The sequence below is a fragment of the Heterodontus francisci genome, chromosome 5 (genome assembly GCF_036365525.1).
Source record: "Heterodontus francisci isolate sHetFra1 chromosome 5, sHetFra1.hap1, whole genome shotgun sequence".
In the NCBI taxonomy this organism is placed as follows: domain Eukaryota; kingdom Metazoa; phylum Chordata; class Chondrichthyes; order Heterodontiformes; family Heterodontidae; genus Heterodontus; species Heterodontus francisci.
Genome location: NC_090375.1, coordinates 194805645 through 194831422, shown reverse-complemented (window position 1 = coordinate 194831422; position 25778 = coordinate 194805645). Strand labels below are relative to the sequence as shown.

The 25778-nt window shown below is 42.1% G+C and overlaps 1 protein-coding gene across 1 annotated transcript in view; it reads right to left on the bottom strand.

Annotated features, from left to right (window-relative positions):
- Positions 1-25778, bottom strand: part of topaz1 (testis and ovary specific TOPAZ 1) — a 74622-nt gene that overhangs the window by 47111 nt on the left and 1733 nt on the right. The window contains exons 2-8 of the mRNA XM_068032579.1: positions 17405-17580; positions 14427-16561; positions 11136-11203; positions 10400-10506; positions 9654-9721; positions 7267-7373; positions 119-219 (exon numbers count right to left, since the gene is read on the bottom strand). Coding sequence (XP_067888680.1) covers positions 119-219; positions 7267-7373; positions 9654-9721; positions 10400-10506; positions 11136-11203; positions 14427-16561; positions 17405-17580 — 2762 coding nt within the window. The remainder of the gene's footprint in view (positions 1-118; positions 220-7266; positions 7374-9653; positions 9722-10399; positions 10507-11135; positions 11204-14426; positions 16562-17404; positions 17581-25778) is intronic.

Sequence of the window (25778 nt, the reverse complement as noted above, 5' to 3'; positions counted from 1 at the left end):
CGCGAGAAAGTTTTCTCTAGGTGTGGAATTCATTCAATATAATTTAAAAGCCCATATCTATATACACATAGTAAATTCAGCAAATTAAATGGGTTAGGAAGGAATATTCCAGACTTACAGGCCTAGTCATGGTCCAATGCTCGGAGTTATTCGGCAGTAGAGAAGCAGGAGCACATGCTGATGTCGGTGGCAGTAAATGCTCTTGCGGAAACCTGAAATCTAAGAAGGGAGAAAAGTCCTCGTCACTTTCAGTTAATAGACCTATTTGCTCCTCCCTCTCAATGCACACTACATACAGTTCCATGAGTGGCATCAGCCTCTGCTACCGCACCCAAGTGCCCATTCTCAATGTACGCCAGTGGGTAAATTCAACAGTGGGAGAGATACTGCACTGAAAAGACCAGGAAGGTCCTGGGTTTAATCCCTAGACTGTGCTGAATTAGCTGGTGGGGTTGCAGAGGATTAGCTACAGTCAGCCTCAGGATCCTGAGGTATGAGGTGGAGGGTGCAGAGAGGGGCCTGGTAGCTTACCAGCAACTCTCCTTCTGAACATTCTCTATGAGCTCTTGCACTGAGTGTGAAGAAAGGAGTTTGGTAAGTGAGTGAATTTTAAGGGTTAATTTCTCAAGACTAGTTTTTGTTTTGGTTACATCTAGCAATTAATTGAAATTCCTGTTTCAGTTAAGAGGTAAGTTAGGTTTCTTGCAGTTTTAAACAGGGATATACTAACGCGCAGAGTAGCTGTAGCTAATTAATTAGGTAACTAGCTTTAACTGGTTTCTGAGCTCTAGCAGAGCTGACACAGCATTGTTTTCAGTGTATAAATTCCGGGGACTCTCAGTGCTGCTGGAGGGCACACCGAGTGGTAAGAAAGGAGTTTAGTAATTGAGGGAGTTCAGTAAGGAGGCGGAACTATAAATTAAGCAAAAAATAAATTTGAGTGTACAGTGTGTAAAGTGGTAGTTTGGTGCATGAGGGAGGGGCTCCTACCTTTTTTCAGCCTCCAGTAGCTGCCTCGCTCTTCAGTACAGGGGAAGAAACCGATTGGTGAGTAACTGGGAAGTTATTTTACTTCTCATTGTAATAAAAAATTATGCTACAGCAAGTCAGCTTGGCCAAGTGGAATGTACACCCTGCAGTACGTGGGAAGTCATGGACACACCACGTGTCCGAGACAAACATATCTGCAGAAGCTAGAGGTTTCGGAACTCGAGCAGTGGCTGGAGTCACTGTTGTGCAGGTGGACAGCACGTTTAGGGAGGTGGTCACACCGCAGGTTAGAAGTATGCAGGCAGAGAGGGAAGGGCAGTCTAAGAGAACCAGGCAGGCAGTGCAGGAGTCCCGAGTCTATGTTTCTTGTTAATCGGTTTTCCTTTTTTGATATTGGTGAGAGCGATAGCTCCTCGGGGGAGTGCAGCTGAAGCAAAGTCTGTGGCACCAAGGGTGGCTCAGCTGCACAGGAGGGGAGGAAAAAGAGTGGAAGAAAGAGAGTGGAAGAGCAATAGTGATAGGGGACTCACTAGTCAGGGAATCAGACAGGGGCTTCTGAGGCAGTAAATGTGACTCCAGGATGGTGTGTTGCATCCCTGGTGCCAGAGTCAAGGATGTCACAGAGCGACTGCAGGACATCCTTCTGGGGGAGGGTGAACAGCCAGAGGTCGTGGTCCACATTGGTACCAATGACAAAGGTAGGAAGAGAGATGAGGTCCTAAAAGCAGATTTTAGGGAGTTAGAAAGGAAATTAAAAAGCAGGACCTCCAAAGCAATAATCGCGGATTACTCACAGTGCCACATGCTACTGAGCATAGGAATAGGAGGATTGATTGATTGAATTGGTTGGAGAATTGGTGCAGGAGGGAGGGCATCAGATTTCTGAGGCATTGGGACCAGTTCTGGGGCAGATGGAACCTGTACAAGATGGACGGGCTACACCTTAACAGGATCAGAACGAACATCCTCGCAGGAGGATTTTCTAATGCTGTTGGGGAGAATTTAAACTAGCTTGTCAGAGGGATGGGAACCTTGGGGGGTAGCTCAAATTGGAAGGAAGTAAAACTGGTAACAGGAGGTAAAAAAGTAGCGAGTGACAAGCAGGCGAAACAAAGGCAAGAGTCAACTAGGCTTAGAATACAGAATGTCAAGATGACAAGTTTAAGGGCACTCTACCTGAATGCACACAGCATTCGCAATAAGGTAGATGATTTAAAAGGCCCAAATAGAGGTAAGTGGGTATGATCTAGTTACCATAACGGAAACGTGGCTACAGGGTGACAAAGACTGGGAACTGAGTATTCAAGGATATTCGACATTTAGGAAGGCAAAAAGGAAAAGGTGGTGGTGTTGCACTAATAAGGGATGGGATCAGTACATTAGTTAGGGAGGATCTCCGATCCGAAGGACAAAATGTGGAATCTGTTTGTGTGGAGCTAAGAAACAGCAAGGGGCAGCAAACATTGGTAGGAGTTGTTTATAGGCCACCAAACAGTAGTGGTAGTGTGGGGCATGGTATTAATCAGGAGATTAGAGAAGCATGTAGCATAGGTAATACAGTAATTATGGGTAACTTCAATCTGCATATAGACTGGGTAAACCTAATGAGCACTAATGCTGTGGAGGACGAGTTTCTGGAGGGTGTTAGGGATGGTTTTCTAGAGCCGTATGTTGAGGAACCAACTAGAGAACAGGCTATTTTAGATCTAGAATTATGTAATGAGAAAGGACTAAGTAATAATCTTGTTGTAAAAGAATCTTTAGGGATGAATGACCATAATGACAGAATTTTACATTATGTTTGAAAGTGAGGTAGTTCAATCTGAGGCCAGGGTATTAAATTTGAACAAAATGAAATTGTGAAGGTACGAGGGGTAAATTGGCTGAGGGGGATTGGGAAAATACATTAAAAGGTATGGAAGTACATAGGATAGTAAAATGGATAGTCTTTAAAGAAATAATACATAATTCACAGCAACTATACATTCCTTCAAGGCACAAAAACCTTGTTAAGGCAGTCAACCATGGATAACAAAGGAAGTTAAGGATTGTATAAGATTAAAAGAAAAGGCCTATAAACCTGTCGAAAATAATAGTAAACCTGAGGATTGGGAGGATTTTAGAATACAGCAAAGGAGGACAAAAACTGATAAAGGAAAGGAGAATAGAATATGAACGTAAGCTTGCAAAAAATATAAAACCAACTGTAAAAAGCTTCTATAGATACACAAAAAGGAAAGGTTTGGATATGACAAATGTGGGTCCATTACAGGCAGAATCAGGAGAATTTATAATGGGGAATAGAGAAATGGCAGAGAAGCTAAATGATTACTTTGTGTCTGTCTTCACTAAGGACGATACAAGAAACCTCCGAGAATTAGAGATCCAAGGGACGTGGGAGAATAAGGAATTGAAGGAAATTAGTATTGGTAAGAAGGTTTTATTGAAGAAATTAATGGGGCTGAAGGTTGATAAGTCCACGGGACCTGGTATTCTACATCCCAGAGTGTTGAAAGAGGTAGCTATTGAGATAGTGGATGCATTGGTGATCATCTTCCAAAATTCTACACATTCTGGAATGGTTCCTGCAGATTGGAAGGTCATAAATGTTACCCCACTATTTAAGAAGGCAGGGGGAGAGAAAACAGGGAATTGTTAGCTAACAGATCTGTTAGCCTTACATTCAGAAGAGTGAGGGGGGATCTTGTAGAAACCTATAAAATTCTAACAGGACTTGACAGGGTAGATGCAGGAAGGATGTTCCCAATGGTGGGGGAAGTCCAGAACTAGGGGTCATAGTCTAAGGATACGGGGTAAACCTTTCAGGACTGAGATGCAGAAATTTCTTCACCCAGAGTGGTGAACCTGTGGAATTCGCTACCACAGAAAGCAGTTGAGGCCAAAACATTGTATGTTTTCAAGGAGGAGTTAGATTTAGCTCTTGGGTTTAAAGGGATCAAAGAATATGTGGCGAAAGTGGGAACAGGTTGCTGAGTTGGATGATCAGCCACGATCATAATGAATGGTGGAACAGGCTTGAAGGGCCAAATGGCCTACTCCTATTTTCTATGTTTCTACATCAGTCGTTGGGAAAATGCTAGAATCTATTCCAAAGGATGTGATAAATGGACACTTGGATAATAATGATCTGATTGGGCATAGTCAACATGGATTTATGAATGGGGAAATCATGTTTGACGAACCTGTTGGGAGTTTTTTGTGGATGTTACCAACAGAATTGATAAAGGGGAGTTGGTGGACGTGGTATACTTGGATTTTCAGAAAACTTTTGATAGTCCCCTACAGGAGGTTGGTTAGCAAAATTAAAGCACATGGAATAGGAGGTAATACACTGGCATGGATTAAGGATTGGTTCACAGGCAAAAAGCAGATTAGGAATAAATGGGTCATTCGCGTGTTGGAAGGCTGTGACTAGTGGGGTACCGCAGGGATCAGTGCTTGGACCCCAGCTGTTCACAAAATATATCAATGATTTGGAAATGAGGACCAAATGTAATATTTCCAAGTTCGCGGATGACACAAAACTAGGTGGAATGTGTGTTGTGAGGAAGATGCAAAGAGGCTTCAAGGGGATTTGGAAAGACTTCGTGAATGGGTAAGAATGTGGCAGATGGAATATAATGTGAGATAGAAAAATGTGAGGTTATCCACTTTGGTAGGAGGAATAAACGTGCAGAATATTGCTTAAATGGAAAGAAATTAGAAAGTGTAGATGTACAATCGGACCTCAGTACCCTTGTCAAGAAGTCACTGAAAGTTAACATGCAGGTGCAGCAAGCAAGTAAGAAGGCTAATGGTATGTCAGCCTTTATTGCAAGAGGATTTGAGTACAGGAGTAGCGAAGTCTTGCTTCAATTGAATAGAACCTTGGTTAGACCGCACCTGGAGTACTGTGTGCAGTTTTGGTCCCCTTACCTTAGGAAGGATATTATTGCCATTGAGGGAGTGCAACAAAGGTTCACCAGACTTGTTCCCAGGATGGCGGGACTGTCCAATGAAGACAGATTGGGAAAACTGGAGAAACTGGTATTCTCTAGAGTTTCGCAGACTGAAAGGTGATCTCATTGAAACCTACAAAATGCTAAAAGGGATGGACAGGGTAAATGCAAGTAAGATGTTTCCCCTGGTTGGGGAGTCTGGAACCAGGGGACACAATTTCAAAATAAGGGAGAAGCCAATTAGGACAGAGATGAGGAGAAATTTCTTTACTCAGAGGGTTGTGAATCTTTGGAATTCTCTACTCAGGGTTGTGGAAGCTCAGACATTGAATATGTTTAAAGCAGAGATTGACAAATTTCTAAATACAAATGCCATAAGGGAATATGAGGATAGTGTGGGAAAAGGCATTGAAGTGCAAGATCATGCAAGCCATGATCGTACTGAATGGTAGGGCAGGCTTGATGGGCTGAATGGCCTACTCCTACTTCTATGTTCCTATTTCCAGTTCAGCCATCAAGCAGTCTGGTATCTCTCCAACCACACTGTCAACAATGAAAGCTATCTTGAATTTCAGTACAAGGTTCAGAGAGACAGAGCGAGAGCGAGACAGACAGAGACAAGCTGAAAGCCAACTGCAGCAGAGAAAAGAGTGTGCATTTGAAACAATTCCTCCACCTGTGAAAATTGAATTGTTTTGGTCTCCTTATTTAAGGAAGGATGTAAATGTGTTGGAGGTGGTTCAGAGGAGGTTTACTAGATTGATACCTGGAATGAGCGGGTTGTCTTATGAGGAAAGGTTGGACAGGCTGGGCTTGTTTTCACTGGAGTTTAGAAGAGTGAGGGGAAACCTGATTGAAGTTTGTAAGATCCTGAACAGTCTTGACAAGGTGGGGGTGGAATGGATGTTCCTTCTTGTGGGTGAGTCCAGAACTAGGGGGCATTATTTTAAAATTAGGGGGTCGCCCTTTTAGGACAGAGATTAGAAGAATTTTTTTCTCTCAGAGGGTTGTGCGACTTTGGAACTCTGCCTCAGAAGGTGGTGGAGGTGGGGGCCATTGAATATTTTTAAGGCTGAGGTAGATAGATTCTTGTTAGACAGTGGCGCAGTGGTTAGCACCGCAGCCTCACAGCTCCAGGGACCCGGGTTCGATTCCGGGTACTGCCTGTGCGGAGTTTGCAAGTTCTCCCTGTGTCTGCGTGGGTTTCCTCCGGGTACTCCGGTTTCCTCCCACATGCCAAAGACTTGCAGGTTGATAGGCTAATTGGCCATTATAAATTGCCCCTAGTATAGGTAGGAGGTAGGGAAATATATAGGGACAGGTGGGGATGTGGTAGGAATATGGGATTAGTGTTGGATTAGTATAAATGGGTGGTTGATGGTCGGCACAGACTCGGTGGGCCGAAGGGCCTGTTTCAGTGCTGTATCTCTAAACTAAAAAAATCTAAACTAAGAATCAAAGGTTATCGGGGGTAGATCGGAGCTTGGAATTCAAGATACAAACAGACCAGCCATGATCTTATTGAATGGTGGAGCAGGCTTGAGGGGCCAAATGGCCTACTTCTGCTCGTAATTCGTATGTTCGTAAGCGGGTACATGGATATTGGGCAAGACCAAGATCATCGCTGTCACACCTCAATCAAACAGACTGCTGCCATTTCCTGGCTAGGTTCATGCACAAATGGTCACTTGTGCTGAGCAGCCAAGAGCTGTTAGCACCTTCAGGAAAGGAATGGGAGAAAAATGGATACAGGTTTAAAATATAAACTCAACCATTTTAACCCTCACAGTCTCCTAAATTCAAACTAACTTCTGAAAGCTGAACAAGTCTGTTTTACAAATAGACAAGAATGAGACAGATAAACAATAGCCTTTTAACCTGGAAGACTTCAGTATTTAACAAAAGCAAAATACTGCACGTGATGAAAATTAAAAAAAACAGAAAATTCTGGAAATATCCAGATCAGCCAGCATGTTGGGAGAAACAGTCTCACACATTTGCAGTCAAAAACAACGTTTCAGGTCAGTTCTGACCAGTTCTAATACTATCTCTCTCTACAGATGCTGCCTGACCTGCTGATAATTTCCAGCACTTTTTGTTTATAATTTAGCACCTCAACTTGCCTGAACAAAAGAAGTTTCTACTTGTTGGGATCCTGGAGCATTTCAGCATGGACTGCCAAGAACAGCAATATGCACTTACACTCACAAAGCATAAATCATTAAAGATGTAGCACTGACAATCCCACATTTTACTATAAAACCACCAAGGTCAACTGTGAATTGTTGGCATACACAGTTTCAAAACTGGAGCATACCATTTGTCAATGCTGATTTCTGGAATGAAGATTCAGAACAAGGTTGTTTCACAGAAAAATTATTTTCCAAGAGAGGTCTGTCAGAGCACTGGTGAAGGCTGCTGATGCTGCAAGAAAAAACATGCATTAAGTTACTAATTCAGATATTTCATAATAATTTAGCCTTACTTGTTGGAGACAGGGCCAGTTTTTGGACTCAAACACTCAGCTCAGATGTCTGTAATGGAAGTCAGTTGGTTATTAATATCAAACAAGTTTGAGAAGTCTTCCTTGTCTGTGTATGTTCAAAGAACACTGGAAAAGTGGTATAAAAAGTAGTAATTTGGCAATTTTCAGATAGCCTGAAGTGTACTGTTCATGTGCAATTAAATAATTACAAAGGACCTGGGATCCACTTACAGGAATGACTTGACTGTCACCACTGAATCCAAGGTACCTAGGGCAGACCCCAATTTGTAACCAGCATCTTATCACTTCTTTAGTACACCCCTACATTTTGACAGTGACTACACTTTAAAAAGTACTTAATTGGCTGTTATGCACTTTGCGATGTCCTGAGGTTGTTAAAGGTGATATCGAAAAACAAGTTTGTTCTTTCTTTTGTAAAGTGTTTTACAGCCAATAAATTACTTTTGAAGTGCAATCACTGCTCTTTTGTAGGCAAATGAGGCAACATTTGCACAGCAAGATATGACAATTAGCAAATGTGATGAATGACCAGTTAATCTGTTTCTACTGGTGCTCATAGGGGTAAGCATGGTGGCCAGGGTACCACGAGCACGGCTCACTTTTCTTTGAAAGACATGGAATCATTTTGCCTGTCCTCTCCCAGCCACAAGATGGTAATGTTACACTTTTGGACTTTTATTTCAGATGTTATCCCAGTGCTAACCCAAAACATCACTTCCATATGATGAGCCCTCGCACTCTGTAGGAAATGCGGCAGCCAATTTGTGCACAAGGTCCCATAAACTGCACTGTTACAATGACCAGATAATTAGTTTTACTGATGTTGGTTGAGGGATTGATATTGGCCAGGACACTGGGGAGAACTCTCCTGCTCTTCTTTGAAATAGTGCCATGTATTTTTTATTTTACATCCACCGAGATGGAAGATGGGGCCTTGACTTCATGTTTTATTCGAAAGATGGCACCACTGACAGTGCAGCACTCCCTCAATACTGTACTGGAATGTCAGACTAGATTAGGTGCTCATGTCTCTGGAACAGGACTTGAAGCCACAGCCTTCTGATTCAGAAGACAGTGTTACCCATTGAGCCACAGACAACACAAGGACAAATGAAAAGTCATGAGATTGAGAAGGAATAGTATACAGTGACAATAAAAAATAAATAGTATTCTAAACAGATAGTGCATCAGCAGACCTTGGGGCACTGGTGGATAGGTCATTGAATCCATCATAACAGCAAGCAGCAGTCGAAACACAGCAGAGAATCATTCAGCCTTGCCTGTGCTGTCTCTTTGAAAGAACTATTCAATTAATACCACTCCCCTGCTCTTTCCCCATAGCCCTGTAATTCTTTTCCCTTTTAAGTATATCGCTACTTCCCTTTCAAAAGTTACAACTGAATCTGCTGCCACCACCCTTTTGGGTAGAGCATTTCAAATCATAACAACTTGCTTCATTAAAAAAAAATTCACGTAAAAGAACACGTTGGGCTGCTTAGCTAGAAGAATAGAGCTTAAATCTCAGGAAGTAACTGAGTTTGTATGGAGCACAGGTCCAGCACTACCCCACCTGAAATGTGCACAATTCTAGTCACAGCATACTGAAAAGGGATATCCGAGTACTTGAGCGCACGCAGTGAGGGGTAATTAAACTGATAAATGGGATTAGATATCTGATCTGAGGAGAGATAATAGAAGCTGGGAATGGAGAGAGAAGGTTCTTGTGATCTCACTGAAATATTCAAGATCATAAAAGACTGCAGGCAAGATAAAGGTCAATATGTTCAACAGCCACAGATACCTCAAGGGGGTGAAGCCTCAAACTCAGCAAGAGGGAGGCATTTTAAATGTAATTACTCCATGTAAAGGATGGTGAATATTGGAAATGAATGCCAAAAGACGCAACGGGGAATGGCTGGATTATCAAAATCAATGCATCACAAATAAGTGCCTGTTTAGAGGGGAATGAACAGTACCCTGAAATATGTCATTTCCGAGATTCTGGTACTGGCGTGAAATTCTGCAGTCTTTTTTCTGCTAATATACATCTCTATGTTGCTATGAAAAGAGGGCTCTTGGGGTTTTAGAGAATTGGGGGTTTGGTGGGGGGTGGGGGCAGTTGTCAGGACGTAATTGCATTGGAAGAAAAACAGACCCTTATAGCAGCAAATGAAAATGTAATAATTCCATCCACTAACCTTATTTCAGTCCCTCTGCCATCCTGCTGTTCAAGCGTCTCAGAAACAAATCCAATATTTGAAGCAACCTGCAAATAAAAGACAACTTGTTTCTTTTGTTCAGACACATCATTGTAATGTACAAAATCACAGATATAAACATATTACCACTGAGCTGTGACTGGCACTGTACTGGTTCCACACAGGCGACGCTGCTAGGATGTTCCCTGGCCTGCTCCTGCTCTTATATTACCTGACGTGGGCCAGTGCTGTATCTTCCTTTCTGATTAAAATGGCTAAGCACAAATCCTTAGCATGTTATGGACCTCACAACATCAGCCTTTACCCAGGCCATGATGTCAGCACTTAATGCACAGTTTAGTGAAATGTTTCACTGAAATTAGAAATGACTCAGCCTCTCTCTCCTGCATGCATTTACAGGAGCTTTGCTTTTATGTGTTAAGGTGGGAGATCAGTGCAATTAGGCTGCACTACTGGGATCTGCTCTAAAACATAATGGAATATTCAGACTCATCAGACCAGGGGAGGAGACAAGCAAGAGAACCAAAAGCTTAGTGCCCTCTTCAAGCATTACAGGCAGCGGTAAGCAGCAGCTGGGTAGGGAGTAAGGGATAAGAACATTGAAAAGGAAGTCGTGGGTTTAAAAATATACATATACTGAAAAGGATGATCTTATAATGCAGACAGCATGAAACAAAACTGAAGGAAAAGGCGGCATTTAAGCATAGTTTAAACTGTCAACCTACTGGGTACAAATTGTATCCCGGTTCAGTAATCTCTCCCTCTTTCTCCACTTTCGTGTCCTCATCAAAGTAACTCTCTTCACTCACAGGTGTTCTTTGAGTCTTGAATCCTAAAATGCAAAATCAATACCAATTACTTTATTTAAATGTAGTTTGTTTTGTAAGTTTGAGGAGTATTTGGATCAGGCGTGATGGGCCAACGGACTCCACCTGAGCTGCAAAGATCTTACTGTTCAGAATACGTTGCCAGATTGATTTGCAGTAAAATGTAACTTTTTGACCAAGAACTAGTCAGATAAATTTGTACTCTTTCATCCAAGCATTAAACATCAGTTGTTTGAATGGTTCTTACACTGTAAAAGTAAATATGGAATAGTCATATGCCATTAGATGCGGAAAGGCTGCTTCCCCCGGTTGGACAGTCTAGAATTAGGGGGCATAGTCTGGGGATAAGGTATCAGCCTTTTAGGATTGAGATGAGGAGAAATTTCTTCACTCAGAGGGTTGTGAATCTTTGAAATTCTCCATTCCAAAGGGCTGTGGATGCTCAGTCGTTGCGCATCTTCAAGACTGAGATGGATAGATTTTTGGACTTGAAGGAAATCAAGGGATGTGGGATAGGGCAGGAGAGTGGAGTTGAGGTCAAAATCAGCCATAATCTTATTAAATGGTGGAGCAGGCTCAAGGGGCTGTATCACCTATTCCTGCTCCTGTTTCTTATGTTCTTATATAAACTTACCATATTGCAGACTGGTACAATTTGACAGCTTTCCAGAGGAATCATCCTTGGGCACCCACTGAAAGGTACTGTGAACAGAAACAGAGCGTACAGATTTTTAGAACACTTAACAGTTTCTAGATATAGTTATAGGTCTTCTTCTTAAGATCAGTAAGAAAAGCATACACAATAGATAGTGGCAGAGTGTTTTTTATTTACTAGGAAGACTGTCAGATCCCATTATAAAACGAGCTGATCACTGAGACAGGTGAAGGCAGCAATATATAACAGTTTCCTCATACAGTATCTGAAATTCATAAACTATTTTTAAATTCATCACACTTTCATTATTTCAGGTTTCCTGTTCAGGATCTGGAATGCGCTACATGAAAAAGGTGGTGGAAGCTGATTCTATAATTTTAAAAAGGCAACTGGATAAGTAATTGAGGATGAGGAGTTTACAGGCAAAAAGCAGGGGTGTGGGACTAAGCACAACTGCTCTTTCAAAAAGCCAGCACAGGCACGATGGGCTAAATGGCCTCCTCCTGTGCTGCAAATTTCCATGATTTGGATTCTTTAAGCAACCAGGATAGCTAATCAAATGTGGCATTGTCAGCCATCCATATCTTGAGAATATAAAAAGTTGTGGTTTACTCTACTAATGGATAATCTTGCTATTAAAGAAAACAAAAACTAGTGACGTATTCCGATTTTCTGATCAAAAACATGTTGTCCCACCTTGCTAACTGGAAAAGGGACCCAAGAACCTGCATGATCTCAGAACACTGGCCCTCAGTTCTCGACACTCCCAGTGTTAATGTGGAAGCCTTGACTGGTCTTGATTTTGAAACTCTACCTCTCCTCACTCTGCTCCACACCTTGGAAATTACCCTGCTAAACTTTGTTTCTCCGGCTCCCTCACTGCACTCTGTGCCCTGGCTCATAATGAAGCCATGCTCAACATCATAGCTGCAACCCAGGCGCGAGATCTGGAAATCAGCTGACATTTTGTGTTATAGGAACAGGAGTAGGTCCTTCGGCCCCTTGAACCTGTTCAACTAGATCATGGCTCATCTGTACCTCTACTTCATTTACCTGTTGTTAATTTCAGGATACCAAGGATATGAATCAACTCATTCACTGCATCCTGTGATGTACAAATCAGTATAAAAATAAGGCTGAAAATTGGTTACTAATTTAGAAATGTGACGTGATGAAACGTTACTGCAATTCAATTCATTTTTTCCAACTCTTTCCCTTCCTGTAATGCAATATACTCAATGATTTAAAAAGATTTTCATAGATGTATCAAATATACAATTTGATCAATTGACAAAGGGATTGATTAAGAAGGGGAAAATAGAGTATGACAGTAAGCTTGCAGAGAACATAAAAACTGACTGTAAAAGCTTCAATAGATATGTGAAGAGAAAAAGATTAGTGAAAACAAATGTGGGTCCCTTACAGTCAGAAACAGGGGAATTTATAATGGGGAACAAAGAAATGGCAGACAAATCAAATATATACTTGGTTCTCTCTTCACACAGGAGGAAACAAATTACCTCCCAGAAATGTTGGGGAACATAGGGTCTAGCGAGAAGGAGGAACTGTATGAAATTAGTATTAGTAGGGAAATGGTATTAGGGAAATTGATGGGATTGAAGGCCGATAAATCCCAGGGCCTGATAATCTATATCCCAGGGTACTTAAGGAAGTGGCCCTAGAAATAGTAGATGCATTGCTGTTCATTTTTCAAAATTCTATAGACTCTGCAACAGTTCCAACGGATTAGAGGGTAGCTAATATAACCCCACTATTTAAAAAAGGAGGTAGAAAGAAAACAGGGAATTATAGACCGGTTAGCCTGACTATCAGTAGTGGGTAAAATGCTAGAGTCCATTATAAAAGATGTAATAGCAGAACACTTGGAAAATAATGACAGGATCGGACAAAGTCAACATGGATTTACAAAAGGGAAATCATGCTTGACAAATCTACTGGAATTTTTAACTAGTAAAATAGATAAAGGAGAACCAGTGGATGTGGTGTATTTGGACTTTCAGAAGGCTTTCTATAAGGTTCCACATAAGAGATTAGCATGCAAAATTAAAGCACATGGAATTGGGGGTAAGGTATTGACATGGATAGAGAATTGGTTGGCAGACAGGAAACAAAGAGTAGGAGTAAACGGGTCTTTTTCCGAGTGGCAGGCAGTGACTAGTGGGGGTACCACAGAGATCAGTGCTAGGACCCCAGCTAGTCACAACATATATTAATGATTTAGATGAGGGAATTAAATACAATATATCCAAGACACAAAGCTGGGTGGAAGTGTGAGCTGCGAGGAGGATGCATAGAAGCTGTCCATGTGATTTGGACAGGTTGAGTGAGTGGGCAAATACACGGCAGAAGCAGTAAAATGTGGATAAATGTGAGGTTATCCACTTTGGTTGCAAAAACAGAAAGACAGATTATCTGAACGGCGATAGATTGGGAAAGGGGAAGGTGCAGCTAGACCTGGGTGCCCTTGTGCACCAGTCGCTGAAAGTAAGCATGCAGGTGCAGCAGGCAGTTAAGGCGGCAAATGGTATGTTGGCCTTCATTGCAAGAGGATTCGAGTACAGGGGTAAGGATATCTTGCTGCAACTATACAAGGCCTTGATGAGACCACATCTGGAGGACTGTGTGCAGTTTTGGTCTCCTTATCTGAGGATGTTCTTTCTATGGAGGGAGTGCAGCGAAAGTTCACCAGACTGATTCCTGGGATGGCAGGACTGATGTATGGAGAGAGATTGGGTCGATTAGGCTTGTATTCACTAGAGTTTAGAAGAATGAGAGGGGATCTCATAGAAACCTACAAAATTCTAACAGGACTGCACAGACTAGATGCAGGAAGGATGTTCCCAATGGCGGGGGAAGCCCAGGACCAGGGGTCACAGTCTAAGGATAAGGGGTGAGCCATTTAGGACTGAGATGAGGAGGGATTTCTTCACCCAGATAGCGGTGAGCCTGTGGAATTCTCTACCACTGAAAGCAGTTGAGGCCAAATCATTAAATATATTCAAGAAAGAGTTAGATATAGTTCTTGGGGCTAAAGGGATCAAGGGATACGGGGAGAAAGCAGGAACAGGGTACTGAGTTTGGATGATCAGCCATGATTGTATTGAATGGCAGTGCAGGCTCGAAGGGCCAAATGGCCTACTCCTGCTCCTATTTTCTATCATAATGACTCGGACATATTCTGTTAACTTTTCTTCAACTTAAAAAGTAGATCTTTAATCAATTAAAAGTGAATGGAAAGTGTACACACACCTGGAGATCCTTTCATTTGAATCCTGCTGCTGTTTGTTGTTCCGTTCACTTCCAAGGTGACTATCTACAGATTTTAACACCACGTTCCTACAACTAGCTTCCTGCAGACCTACCAATTGTTCAGCAGTCTGCACCACCTCAGTGTTACTGGGGCTGCCAAATAGCTCTGGGTCATCTTGAATCACATCAAGCACAAGGACATCTTCTTCATAGGCCCTGACTATGTCAGGTACTCCCTGTACCTTCCATTTCTTTTCAGAGCACCTATCCAGTATTTCTTTGGCTTCACTGTCCGTGGTTGCTTGTGTTGCAATAAAAGGCTCCTTTGGAGACGGAAACACTTGCTGATTTTCTAATAAAGGAATATTTTCAGCACTTCTCTTCCACAGAGAATTCAATGGTTTTTCAAGGTTGCAATTACCATCTGACCACAGAGACACAAATAATGAATCGCTGTTAACTTCCACCATCTTTGATTGATACTCTGCATTTTTTTCTACACCTAATAAAGTGTAACCCTCAACACTAGGTTCAAGATGGCACGGCCCATCCAATCGACTACATCTCAACTCTAAAGATTCATTCAGATGAATGGGGATCACCATTGACTGTATATCATTCATTTCCTTTGCGCACATTTTCCTTGGAGCAGATTTATCCTGAACTATCTCATGTCCTTGGTAGTCTACAGTTGCTTTTCCTTCTGTATCATTGCACAAAGCAATGTGGAATGCTGGTGGTTTTGTTGACGTTAGTGTTTTAGTGCAGTGAGTAGCTGAACTTATAAAATTCAATTCATTTTTCCTGATTGGACATGTTTTTCCTTCAACACGAACACCATTTGCCATTTTGGAGTTTAGTACATTGCTTGATGGAGATGTTTTAACATTATATGCACCTTTTAACTGTCTACCATATTCTACTACATCATTGGGATAGGTAGAGAAGTGTATTGATGGTTGTACTTTAGCTACCCTGTCACTTGCAAAAGATGCACAACTCCAGACATTTTCTAATCGCGATTTGTTTTTTAGATTATTTTTGTTAACTGCCTTTAACTCAGGCACTTCTAAGGACAACATGTCCAATAGATAAACAGCACTATCAACTGATTCCAAACATCCTTGACGAGGCAATGTTCCTGATTTTGGCTCGAGTACTGGTGTTTCTCTGTGCAGTTCACCTGTTTTTTCTTGTTTATAATACCATTCTGAACCAAACCAAAATTTTGGACACAGTCTTGTTCTCTTGAATGGCCTAACTCTAGCACATGTATCCAGAGTGACTGGTGTCGTTCTTGCACAACCAAACGGTGCAACAGATGGCTTGGAGTGCACACACTCGTTTGCCTTTCTTTTACGGCTTTCAGAAAGTCCTACCGCCTTATCAGGTACAATGACATCAAAATGCTCAAAGTCAGCAGTTAATTCTGGTGCTCGATCAGGCAATGCTGGTATTTCCTCTTCTAAACAGTCCCCTGTCACATCTGTAGAATTCACCTCGTTCCAAGCTGTGCTGTCTTGACACGTACGTTGCCAAACCAGACCTTTGGGATGCCAGGATAATTCTAAACGTCCTGGTTCAAGTCCTATTTCAGAATAAGCTTCAGGAACGTTAGATGTTCGAGTCTTTTCAACATCGCCAGATACAGAATCAGTCCCCAAACGTACTTTATCAAGAGTTTTAAGACACTGTATCCGTTTCTGAATTACTCTGGAGAGTTCTGACCGTCCAGTATCCAGCAGTATTTTAGTGTTGTTCCTGGATAATACACTTTCTGTTGTAAACTCCATACCAGTTGATTTACTCTTATGATTTTGTTTAATACATTTCGATAATTCTTCTGAAGGATTTGTCTTGCTACAGCCATTTCGTTTTAGGCTAACCTGGAGAGGTTCAATTGTTGCAATGAGTTCTGTGCTCCTCCGGTTCTTTTTTATCACATCGGCCACTTTACAATCTTTGTAGCCGTAATCCTTTTCCCGTTTCCTCGCTTGGCATCTTTTGCTTTTGGGACCTTTCACTGACTTACTGCAAACATCATTACACTGATTAAAAAGGTCACATATTGAAGATTGTGGCAGTTCTTTAGGTGTTATGTAGTCACATAGCTGCACAGGAACAGTGCTACTTTCCTGCAAAATACAATTGTAACATAACATCACTACTAAATGCTTGACATTTTATGCTATAACTTGGTTTTATATTTTGGATTGAGTCTGTAAAACTTTGCTACTCATTATCAGCAGCAAGCACACCCAGATAAATATCAGCAGAATCTGATTTATAAGAAACAAATATTTCCTGCTATACTTTTCTAACAACCTCAACCTTATTTTTTAAATACTGCGCTGAGATACTTGTTTCCCATGTTATCTACTCTTGTAGTCTCTGAGCAACATTAATATTCAGTGCCAGTGTGTGGCTTCATTGCTACGCAGTCAAGCTTATTGGGGAATAGGCTGAGACACCTGACGACTGAAAAGGCTCCAAGCGACTTTTCATCCCATCAATCTGGATCGAGGTCATCATTCTTACCCACTGCACCATTTATCCTGCCAATGCAAAACTGCCATTCCTTAACTTTTACATAAAATTTAAAGCACAGAAACTAACCATTCGGCCCAACTGGTCTATGCTGATGTTTATGCACCACATGAGCGTCCTCCTACCCTACTTCATCTCATTATCAACAGAGCCTTCTATTCCTTTCTGTATTATGTACATATCTATCTTCCCCTTAAATGCATCTGTGTTACTCACCTCAACTACTCCATGGGGTAGTGACTTCTACATTCTCGCCACTTTCTGGGTAAAAAAAAAGTTTCGCCTCAATTCCCTACAGGATTTGTTAGTGACAATCTGATAGTTACGGCCCCTAATGTTCATCTTCCCCCGTAAGTGGAAACATCATGCCTACGTCATATTTACAAATAAGATAATATTTACAAGTAGTCTTGCAGAGTAAAAATCCTTACCTCTGTTCCCCTTTTAAAGTGTGTAAAATGTGTCTGTCGAATGGATCTTCTGATTAAGTGCTTTGTCGAATCCACAATGTGCTCTTCAATGCTGGAGTCTATCATGACATCACTGGAGTCTGGAAGACTTCTTTCAGTTGAATTCTTTCGAGCAATCTTCATTCTTTGTTCAATTGCTAGCAGTCAAAAGAGGAAGAAAAAGATATTAGATGAACTATGTTTGTGTCCACAATTGATCTATGTAGAATGCTGTATATTTATCAGTACTAAATATCATTTGGCACGTATTTGCCCAATGTACAATGATATAATCTTTCTGCAGTTATTTTTTGCTGCACCTTTTGTCTTTGCAAGTTTTCCTATTTTTGTCTTCTTAGCAAATTTGATCAGCCTGCATTTGGTTTCATCATACAGAATATTTACACAGATCTTACAAAAATAACTTTGTATGGAAGATTTATATTCTGCACCACCTTTACTGTGTTATCTTAACGGAGTGAAACTTCAAATTATGCAGCAAGCATTTTCCTTTGGCGATCGTAAGCCGAGGTGTAGTACCATAAAATCCCAAATTGGCAGCAAATTAATATTTAAAGCCAGTGATGAACAGTATTGATGTAGCAACAACCTGCACTCATATTACCTTTAATACAGAAAAATGTCCCAATGCAGGTGACACCAATCCTTGGTGGGAGAGTTAAGAGAGGTGACCCAATGCTCGGTCAAAGAGATGGGTTTTTAAAGATGGAGAGTGAAGTAGAGAAAAGTGGCTACAGAGAGTATGATTGAGAAAGTTGAAGACACTACTGTCACCAATTTCTGGGAGTGAATAAAGTAATGCAAGAAAGACCACTCTTGGGGATCAAAGGGTGCAGACAGATGCAAAGAGCTAGAGGCGAGAACAGAGGTAGGGTGGGGCAAGGCCATCGAGGGATTGTAAGAAGGGTACAAGAGTTTTAAATTCACTATTTTGGAGAGCCTGTTCAACTCATAAGGACCAGGTCGGTGAGTGCATGGGCACTCGTGCAGGTCAAGATGCATTATGTTGGGTGTTTACGAAAGAGTCTTGCATTTATATAGAACCTTTCATGACTGCTGGGAGGCTGATAAGGAGCACATTGGAGAAATCGGCTGCAGAGAACACAAAAGCAAGGTTAAGGGTTTCTGCAATGGTAAAGTATGGATAGAACTGGGCAACACATCTTAATGACTTATAATGTGCCTGGAAAGGTAGGACTTGGGTTCCAATGGAAAGGTTTCTTTCTGCCGTGGTGCAAGTCCAAGGTGGATTTGTAGCAAAAAGAGAAGAAAACAATCACCAATCTGTCATTCAGCAGAATCACAGCATCCACATCAATTCTCCAAAACCCCTTTCAGGACGATCTAAATTCAGAGCTGGTGACAACACTGGACTGGATCAACTAGAACATCACATTGGTTCCATACTGCAGGCAATCCTCCATGTCTGCACACTGAAGGCTAATATTTATGTAGTTGATATTCAGTGGACACACTGTCCTTGTAAAGGTGAAGCCCATTTAGCAAACCCAGACAAATCTACGCAAAGGTGGACAAAAGTCAATGTTGAAGCAATCTCCACCTTACGTATGCATAGGAATGTTGCTCTAGTCTAATTAAAGCCATGCAGTATACCAGAGCACAGCACTATTAAACTTCCCACCATTGGGACAATCTTACCCATTTGGAGCTAGGAACCTGATACAAATGTTAAAACCAGTGGCCACATAATTAAGCACGAGAGCCCTGATACACAGAAAATACAAACACCCCTATTCACAAAAAAAAACCACAATACAAAAATATTAAGACCTATGTTCAAAAAAGCATTGCCATGCAAACATGAAAATGGAATCTACCCATACATATAAAAAGCCAGACACCCCCAACAGAAAGGCGAGACGGCCATACACAAAAGTCAAACCCCTCCCCCAACCCCATACTTCTCCTCCCCTGACAGAGGAAACAAAGAAGACTCAGCCTCAGCTTTTAAGTTCCCTGGACAGTTAATTGGTGCAAGAAGCTGATTCTTAATTGGTCTAAATCGACAAATTGTTTTCAGCCTGGGAAATCTGTAAGCAGCAATTGAATTGTCCATCCCATTCTCTCTGCTTATTGGACAATTAGGATGACAGCCCCAGTGTAATTAACCCAAATAACCAAAGTGGTCTCCATTTTAAAGGGAAACAAACAATAAACATCCAAATAACAGAAAAGACTCTACATGCTCCTTCTCCATGGCCAGCCCAGCGCGGATAAAGACGTGGAACAAAGGCAAGCAGGCGGGACAGCCTCCCCCATGGGCCAAGTCCAACCTATGCCTGTGGATGGCTACCTTCCAGTTCTCTCTTTTTTTCGTATTAAGAGCACAAAGTCAATTTCAATCACAGTTATCTTCAGCTCCCAGTTGCTACAGTTGTGCAGGGCATTGGTGAGACCACATCTAGAGTATGTTGGGCAGTTTTAGTCTTACTTAAGAAAGGATATAATTGCATTGGAAGCCGTTCAAAGAAGGCTCACTTGACTGATTCCTGGGATGAGATCTTACAAGGAAAGGTTGGACAGGTTGGGTCTGTATTCATTGGAGTTTAGAAGGATGAATGGTGATCTTATTGAAACATATAAGATCCTGAGGGGACTTGTCAGGGTGGATGTTGAAAGGATGTTTCCCCTTGTGGAAGGGACTAAAACTAGGGGGGCACATATTAAAAATAAGGGGTCTCCTATTTAAGACAGAGATGAGAAGAAATCATTTATTTGAGGTTTGAGAGTCTGTGGAACTCTCTTCCCTGGACAGTGGTGGAGACAGGGTCATTGAATGATTTTAAGGCACAGGTGGACAGATTCTTGACAAAAAAAAGTGATAATTATCGGGGATAGGCAGGAATGTGAAGTGGAAACTAACTATAGTTAAACCATGTGTTTAATATCGGAAAAAAACACTTCTGGGCCAAAGTTGCTTCATGGGCACCTTTTACCAAACACTGCCACATAGCAGTATTGACTTAGAGTTATTGGCTCAGGACAATAATTATCAAAAGACACTACCTGGAGGATGGGTATGTGAATACAATCTGACATCCATGGCTCAGTGCCTACCTTAACTGGTTACATACGAACATACGAATTAGGAATAGGCTATTCGGCCCCTCGAGCCTGCTTCGCCATTCTACAAGATCATGGCTGATTTGTTTCTGTTTCAAGTTCCACACTCCCATCTACCCCCAATAACCTTTGATTCCCTTGCCCAAAAAAAATCTATCTACCTCCGCCTTAAAATTATTCAATGACCCCACCTCCAGCACCTTCTGAGGCAGAGTTCCAAAGTCGCACAACACTCTGGGAAAAGATTTCTCCTGATCTCTGTCCTAAAAGGGAGACCCCTAATTTTAAAACAGTGCCCCCTAGTTCTGGACTCACCCACAAGAGGAAACATGCTCTTCACATCCACCTTGTCAAGACCATTCAGGATCTTATATACTTCAATCAAATCTCCCCTCACTCTTCTAACTCCAGTGAAAACAAGCCCAGTCTGTCCAACCTTTCCACATAAAACAACCTGCTCATTCCAGGTATCAATCTAGTAAACCTCCTCTGAACCGCCTCCAACACATTTCCATCCTTCCTTAAATAAGGAGACCAAAACTGCACACAGTATTTGAGAGGTGGTCTCACCAATGCCCAGTATAACTGAAGCATAACACCCATACTTTTATTTTCAATTACTTTCATAATGAAGGATAGCATTCCATTAGCCTCCTTTATTACCTACTATATCTGCATAGTAACTTTTTGTGACTTCTGCACGAGAACACCTCGATCCCTCTGCACTTCGGAATTCTGCAGTCATTCTCTGTTTAAGTAATACTCTGCTTTTTTTTATTCTTCCTGCCAAAGTGAACAACTTCACATTTTTCCACATTACACTCCATCTGCCAGATTTTTGCCCAATCATTCAATCTATCTATATGAGTCTGCAACCTCCTTATGTCCTCTTCACAATATACTTTCCTACCTATCTTTGTGTCATCTGCAAATTTAGCTACCATGCCATCATTCCCCTCATCTAAGTCATTGATATAAATTTTAAAAAGTTGAGGCCCCAGCACAGACCCCTGCGGGACTCCACTCATCACATCTTGCCAATCAGAAAAGGATAATTTATGCATACTCTCTGTTTTCTGTCAGCCAGCCCATCTTCTATCCATGCTAATATGTTACCCCATACACTATTAGCTCCTACTTTGCGCAATAACCTTTTATGTGGCACCTTGTCAAATGCCTTCTGGAAATCCAAGTACAGTACATCAACAGGCTCCCCTTTATCCACAACACATGTCACTCCTTCAAAGAACTCCAACAAATTGGTTAAACATGATTTCCCTTTCACAAAACCATGCTGACTATTCCGATTATATCTTGCGTTTTTCTAAGTACCCAGCTACAACCTCTTTAATGATCGATTCTTAACACTTTCCCCATGACAGGCGTCAAGCTAACTGGCCTATAGTTACCTGTTTTCTGCCTCCATCCCCCTTCTTGACCTTTCCTCAAAAGATAACCCTCTCATCCCAGGAATCAGTTGAGTGAACCTTCTCTGAACTGCTTCCAATGCAATAATATCCTTTCTTAAGTAAGGAGACTAAAACTATATGCAATACTCTAGATGTGGTCTCACCAATGCCCTGTACAACTGTAGCAAAACATCTCTACTTTTATATTCCATTTCCCTTGCAATAAGTGACAATATTGCATTTGCCTTCTTAATCACTTGCTGTACCTGCTGTGTTTCGTGTACTAGGACACGCAGATCCCTCTGCATCTCAAAGTTCTGCAGTCTCTCGCCATTTAAATAATATGTTGCTTTTCTATTTTTCCAGCCAAAGCAGACAAGTTCACACTTCCCCACGTTATACTCCATACTGGTTGCAGAGGTTAAGTAGCTGCTGGTGGAACCAGATGTTGAGGGGGTAAGATATATATTCACGCTGTGGCCAGATTAGTAGCAACGTGCTCATGTTTTATGGTACGTTGTTGCTGGTACCTGCTTCCAGCACAGCAAGGACAAAAAATCCATACTCGGCAACTGTCCAATGATATACATTTTTCAATTTGCTCTCGAGACAGTGGCAACACCACACTTACTGTTCATCCCTAGCGGCCTTGAAAAGATGATGTCCCACCTTGTCGCTGTCATTGTGGTGATGTGTTTTAAGTAGAAAATCCCACAAATTTGATGCAACAATAATGAAATGGTACTATATGTCCAAGCCAAAATGCTGTGTGACTTGGAGATGATGGTGTTCCAATGACATTTCTGCTCTTTCCCTTCTTGATGGTCGGGGTCGTGGCACTGGGCAGCTTGACTGCTGTGCATCTTGTAGAAACACAGGGTGACAGTGGTGGACAGGGTGGACACAGAGTTCAGTGGAGGGGTGCCAGCGCAGTTCGATATGAGCTGGATGGTGTTGAACTTTGAGATGTTGCTGTTGTACCCATTTAGGCAAGCGGTGAGTATTCCATCGTTTTCTGACTTGAGCATTGTAGATAGTAGCAAGGCAGAGGAATCAGGAGGCAAGATACCTGCAGCAGATTACCTAGGCTCTGCTATGTTCTCATAGCCTGCGTTGATACGTTTGGTCTAATTAAGTTTCTAGGCAACAGTGACCCCCAGGATGGAAGATATGGCAACTGTGGTGCTACTAAAGATCAGGATTAAGTCTTTTCTTATTAGAGACTATTGCCTGGCACTTACATAGCATGAATGTTACCTGCCTCTTGCCGAGCATGGATCTTGTCCAGGTCCTGCTGTAGGCTGGCATAGTCGTCAGTGAAGCTAAATACTACTGAATCACCTGCAAAACAGTCCCAGTCCTGTCCTCATGACAGAAAGTCATTGACAAAGCAGCTAAAGGTTGGGCCAAGGTCACTGCCCAGAGGAACTCCAACCATTGACGAGTTTTCTCTATTGACTCGTTTTGCTCAGGCTCCTTGGTGTCATATTCAAACATTATCTTAACTGAGGCAGCTACTCTCACCACTCCTCTGGTATTCAGCTTTTCCATCCTCGTCTGGATGAAGCATGTGACAAGGGCAAGATCAACAGTGACTATTCAGAGCACCATACATGATCAACTAGCTAGCTTAAACACATTTATGAGTCCTGGAAGGGTAGACTTGTGGTTGTGGAATGCAATTATTCATGTTTGACTCCAGATAAGGATGCAAGTCAATGTCACAACAGAAAGAATTATCCTAACTGAGTGAACAGTGGGACATTTACCAGCGTTCCGTGCTAGTAAATGCCCTGGTTTTAACTTGTTGACCTTCAGCAATATGTCCAAGCACACCATAGGAAACCCCTCAGCACTGGCTCTTGCCAATCTGAGCCTTAATTGTCTAGGATTTAGGGCAAACAGGAATTGTCTTTATGGTGAATGAGTGTGCACTCCACATCAGGCAAGCAGAAACTTGACTTATGTGGATTTCTTAGTAGTGTGATTTGAAGCGTCATATCATGGCAATGTGTTGCCATTCACGTCTGACAGTCATTCAAATAACCAAAGCTAGCTACAATCGCAACCATTCTTGTATCATGACGACTAACTACATTGCACCACTGGTGAAGGGTATTTTATAAGTTTAACTACCCACTGTGAGAAAGCAGTAGAAAACCACTTTGCTTAACTGTATTGTAACAACCAGTGCTTCTTACCCAGAGAATTGGGGTTTGATTGGGGGGGGGGGGGGGGGGTGGGGGGGGAACAATTCAGTTGATATCATGGAAAATTACAGGATCTAGTTGACCCCAAAAATCAATACTTCAATATGCCCACCCCCCCTTGTGTCTCCAACTCCCACTTAAATTCTTCGAACACTCCCAGCACCCTCCATCCCACACATCCATGTAAAGTACTTAAGTTTAAGTTACTTCTGCACCTTCTCAGCTTGAGGCTGTGTCGTCTGCTTCTAGAGTCGGTGACAATCTTGAACATATTAACACAGTTCAACTTATCTATCCCCTGAAGAAGCTTGAATATCTCCCAAGATGTCTTCATTTCTCCAGAGTAAACAATCCCAGGGTCTTCACCTCTCCTCTCAGCTCACATCCTTAAGACAGTTTTCGGTTGAGTTGCCTTTTCCTGTACCACCTTCAATGCCTTTCCGGCAGTACATCAAGCAGAACTGTACATGGTACTCCAGTAGTTGCCATTTACAGTGTTTTGTACCGACTCGTTTTATCCTTCTGACTACACATCACAGCACACCAATATTCCCAAAACCTTGTTCTACGTTGTGCCCTGAAGCTTAGAACTGTACTTAAGTTTGTAACCCCACTGTTTATTTCCTTTACACATGGCTGGAAGTGTGGGCAACAGGAAGATGATCCCATTTAATAGCAATCAGCTCACCTCTTCAAGATTCTTTTGTATTTTGGTCTGTCTTGTTCCGATTCTTTATGCCCACCACCCTCTGCCAAACTCATCTTGGCTCCAGATGCTTTTATGCCCTCGGCTAGCAATAAAGAACAAAGAACAAACAAAGAACAGTACAGCACAGGAACAGGCCATTCGGCCCTCCAAGCCTGCGCCGATCTTGATGCCTGCCTAAACTAACACCTTCTGCACTTCCGGGGACCGTATCCCTCTATTCCCATCCTATTCATGTATTTGTCAAGATGCCTCTAAAACGTCTCTATGGTACCTGCTTCCACCACCTCCCCTGGCAGCAAGTTCCAGGCACTCACCACCCTCTGTGTAAAGAACTTGCCTCGCACATCCCCTCTAAACTTTGCCCCTCGCACCTTAAACTTATGTCCCCTAGTAACTGACTCTTCCACCTTGGGAAAAAGCTTCTGACTATCCACTCTGTCCATGCCGCTTATAACTTTGTAAACCTCTATCATGTCGCCCCTCCACCTCCGTCGTTCCAGTGAAAACAATCCGAGTTTATCCAACCTCTCCTCATAGCTAATGCCCTCCAGACCAGGCAACATCCTGGTAAACCTCTTCTGTACCCTCTCCAAAGCCTCCACGTCCTTCTGGTAGATCTTTCTGCCTGTCAATACTCCTAAGGGTTCTGTCATTTACTGTATACCTCCCACCTGCATTAGACCTTCCAACATGCATTACCTCACATTTGTCCGGATTAAATTCCATCTGCCATTTCTCCGCCCAAGTCTCCAACCGATCTATATCCTGCTTTATCCTTTGACAATCCTCATTACTATCTGCAGCTCCACCAACCTTTGTGTCGTCCGCAAACTTACTAATCAGACCAGCTACATTTTCCTCCAAATCATTTATATATACTACAAACAGCAAACGTCCCAGCACTGATCCCTGCAGAACACCAC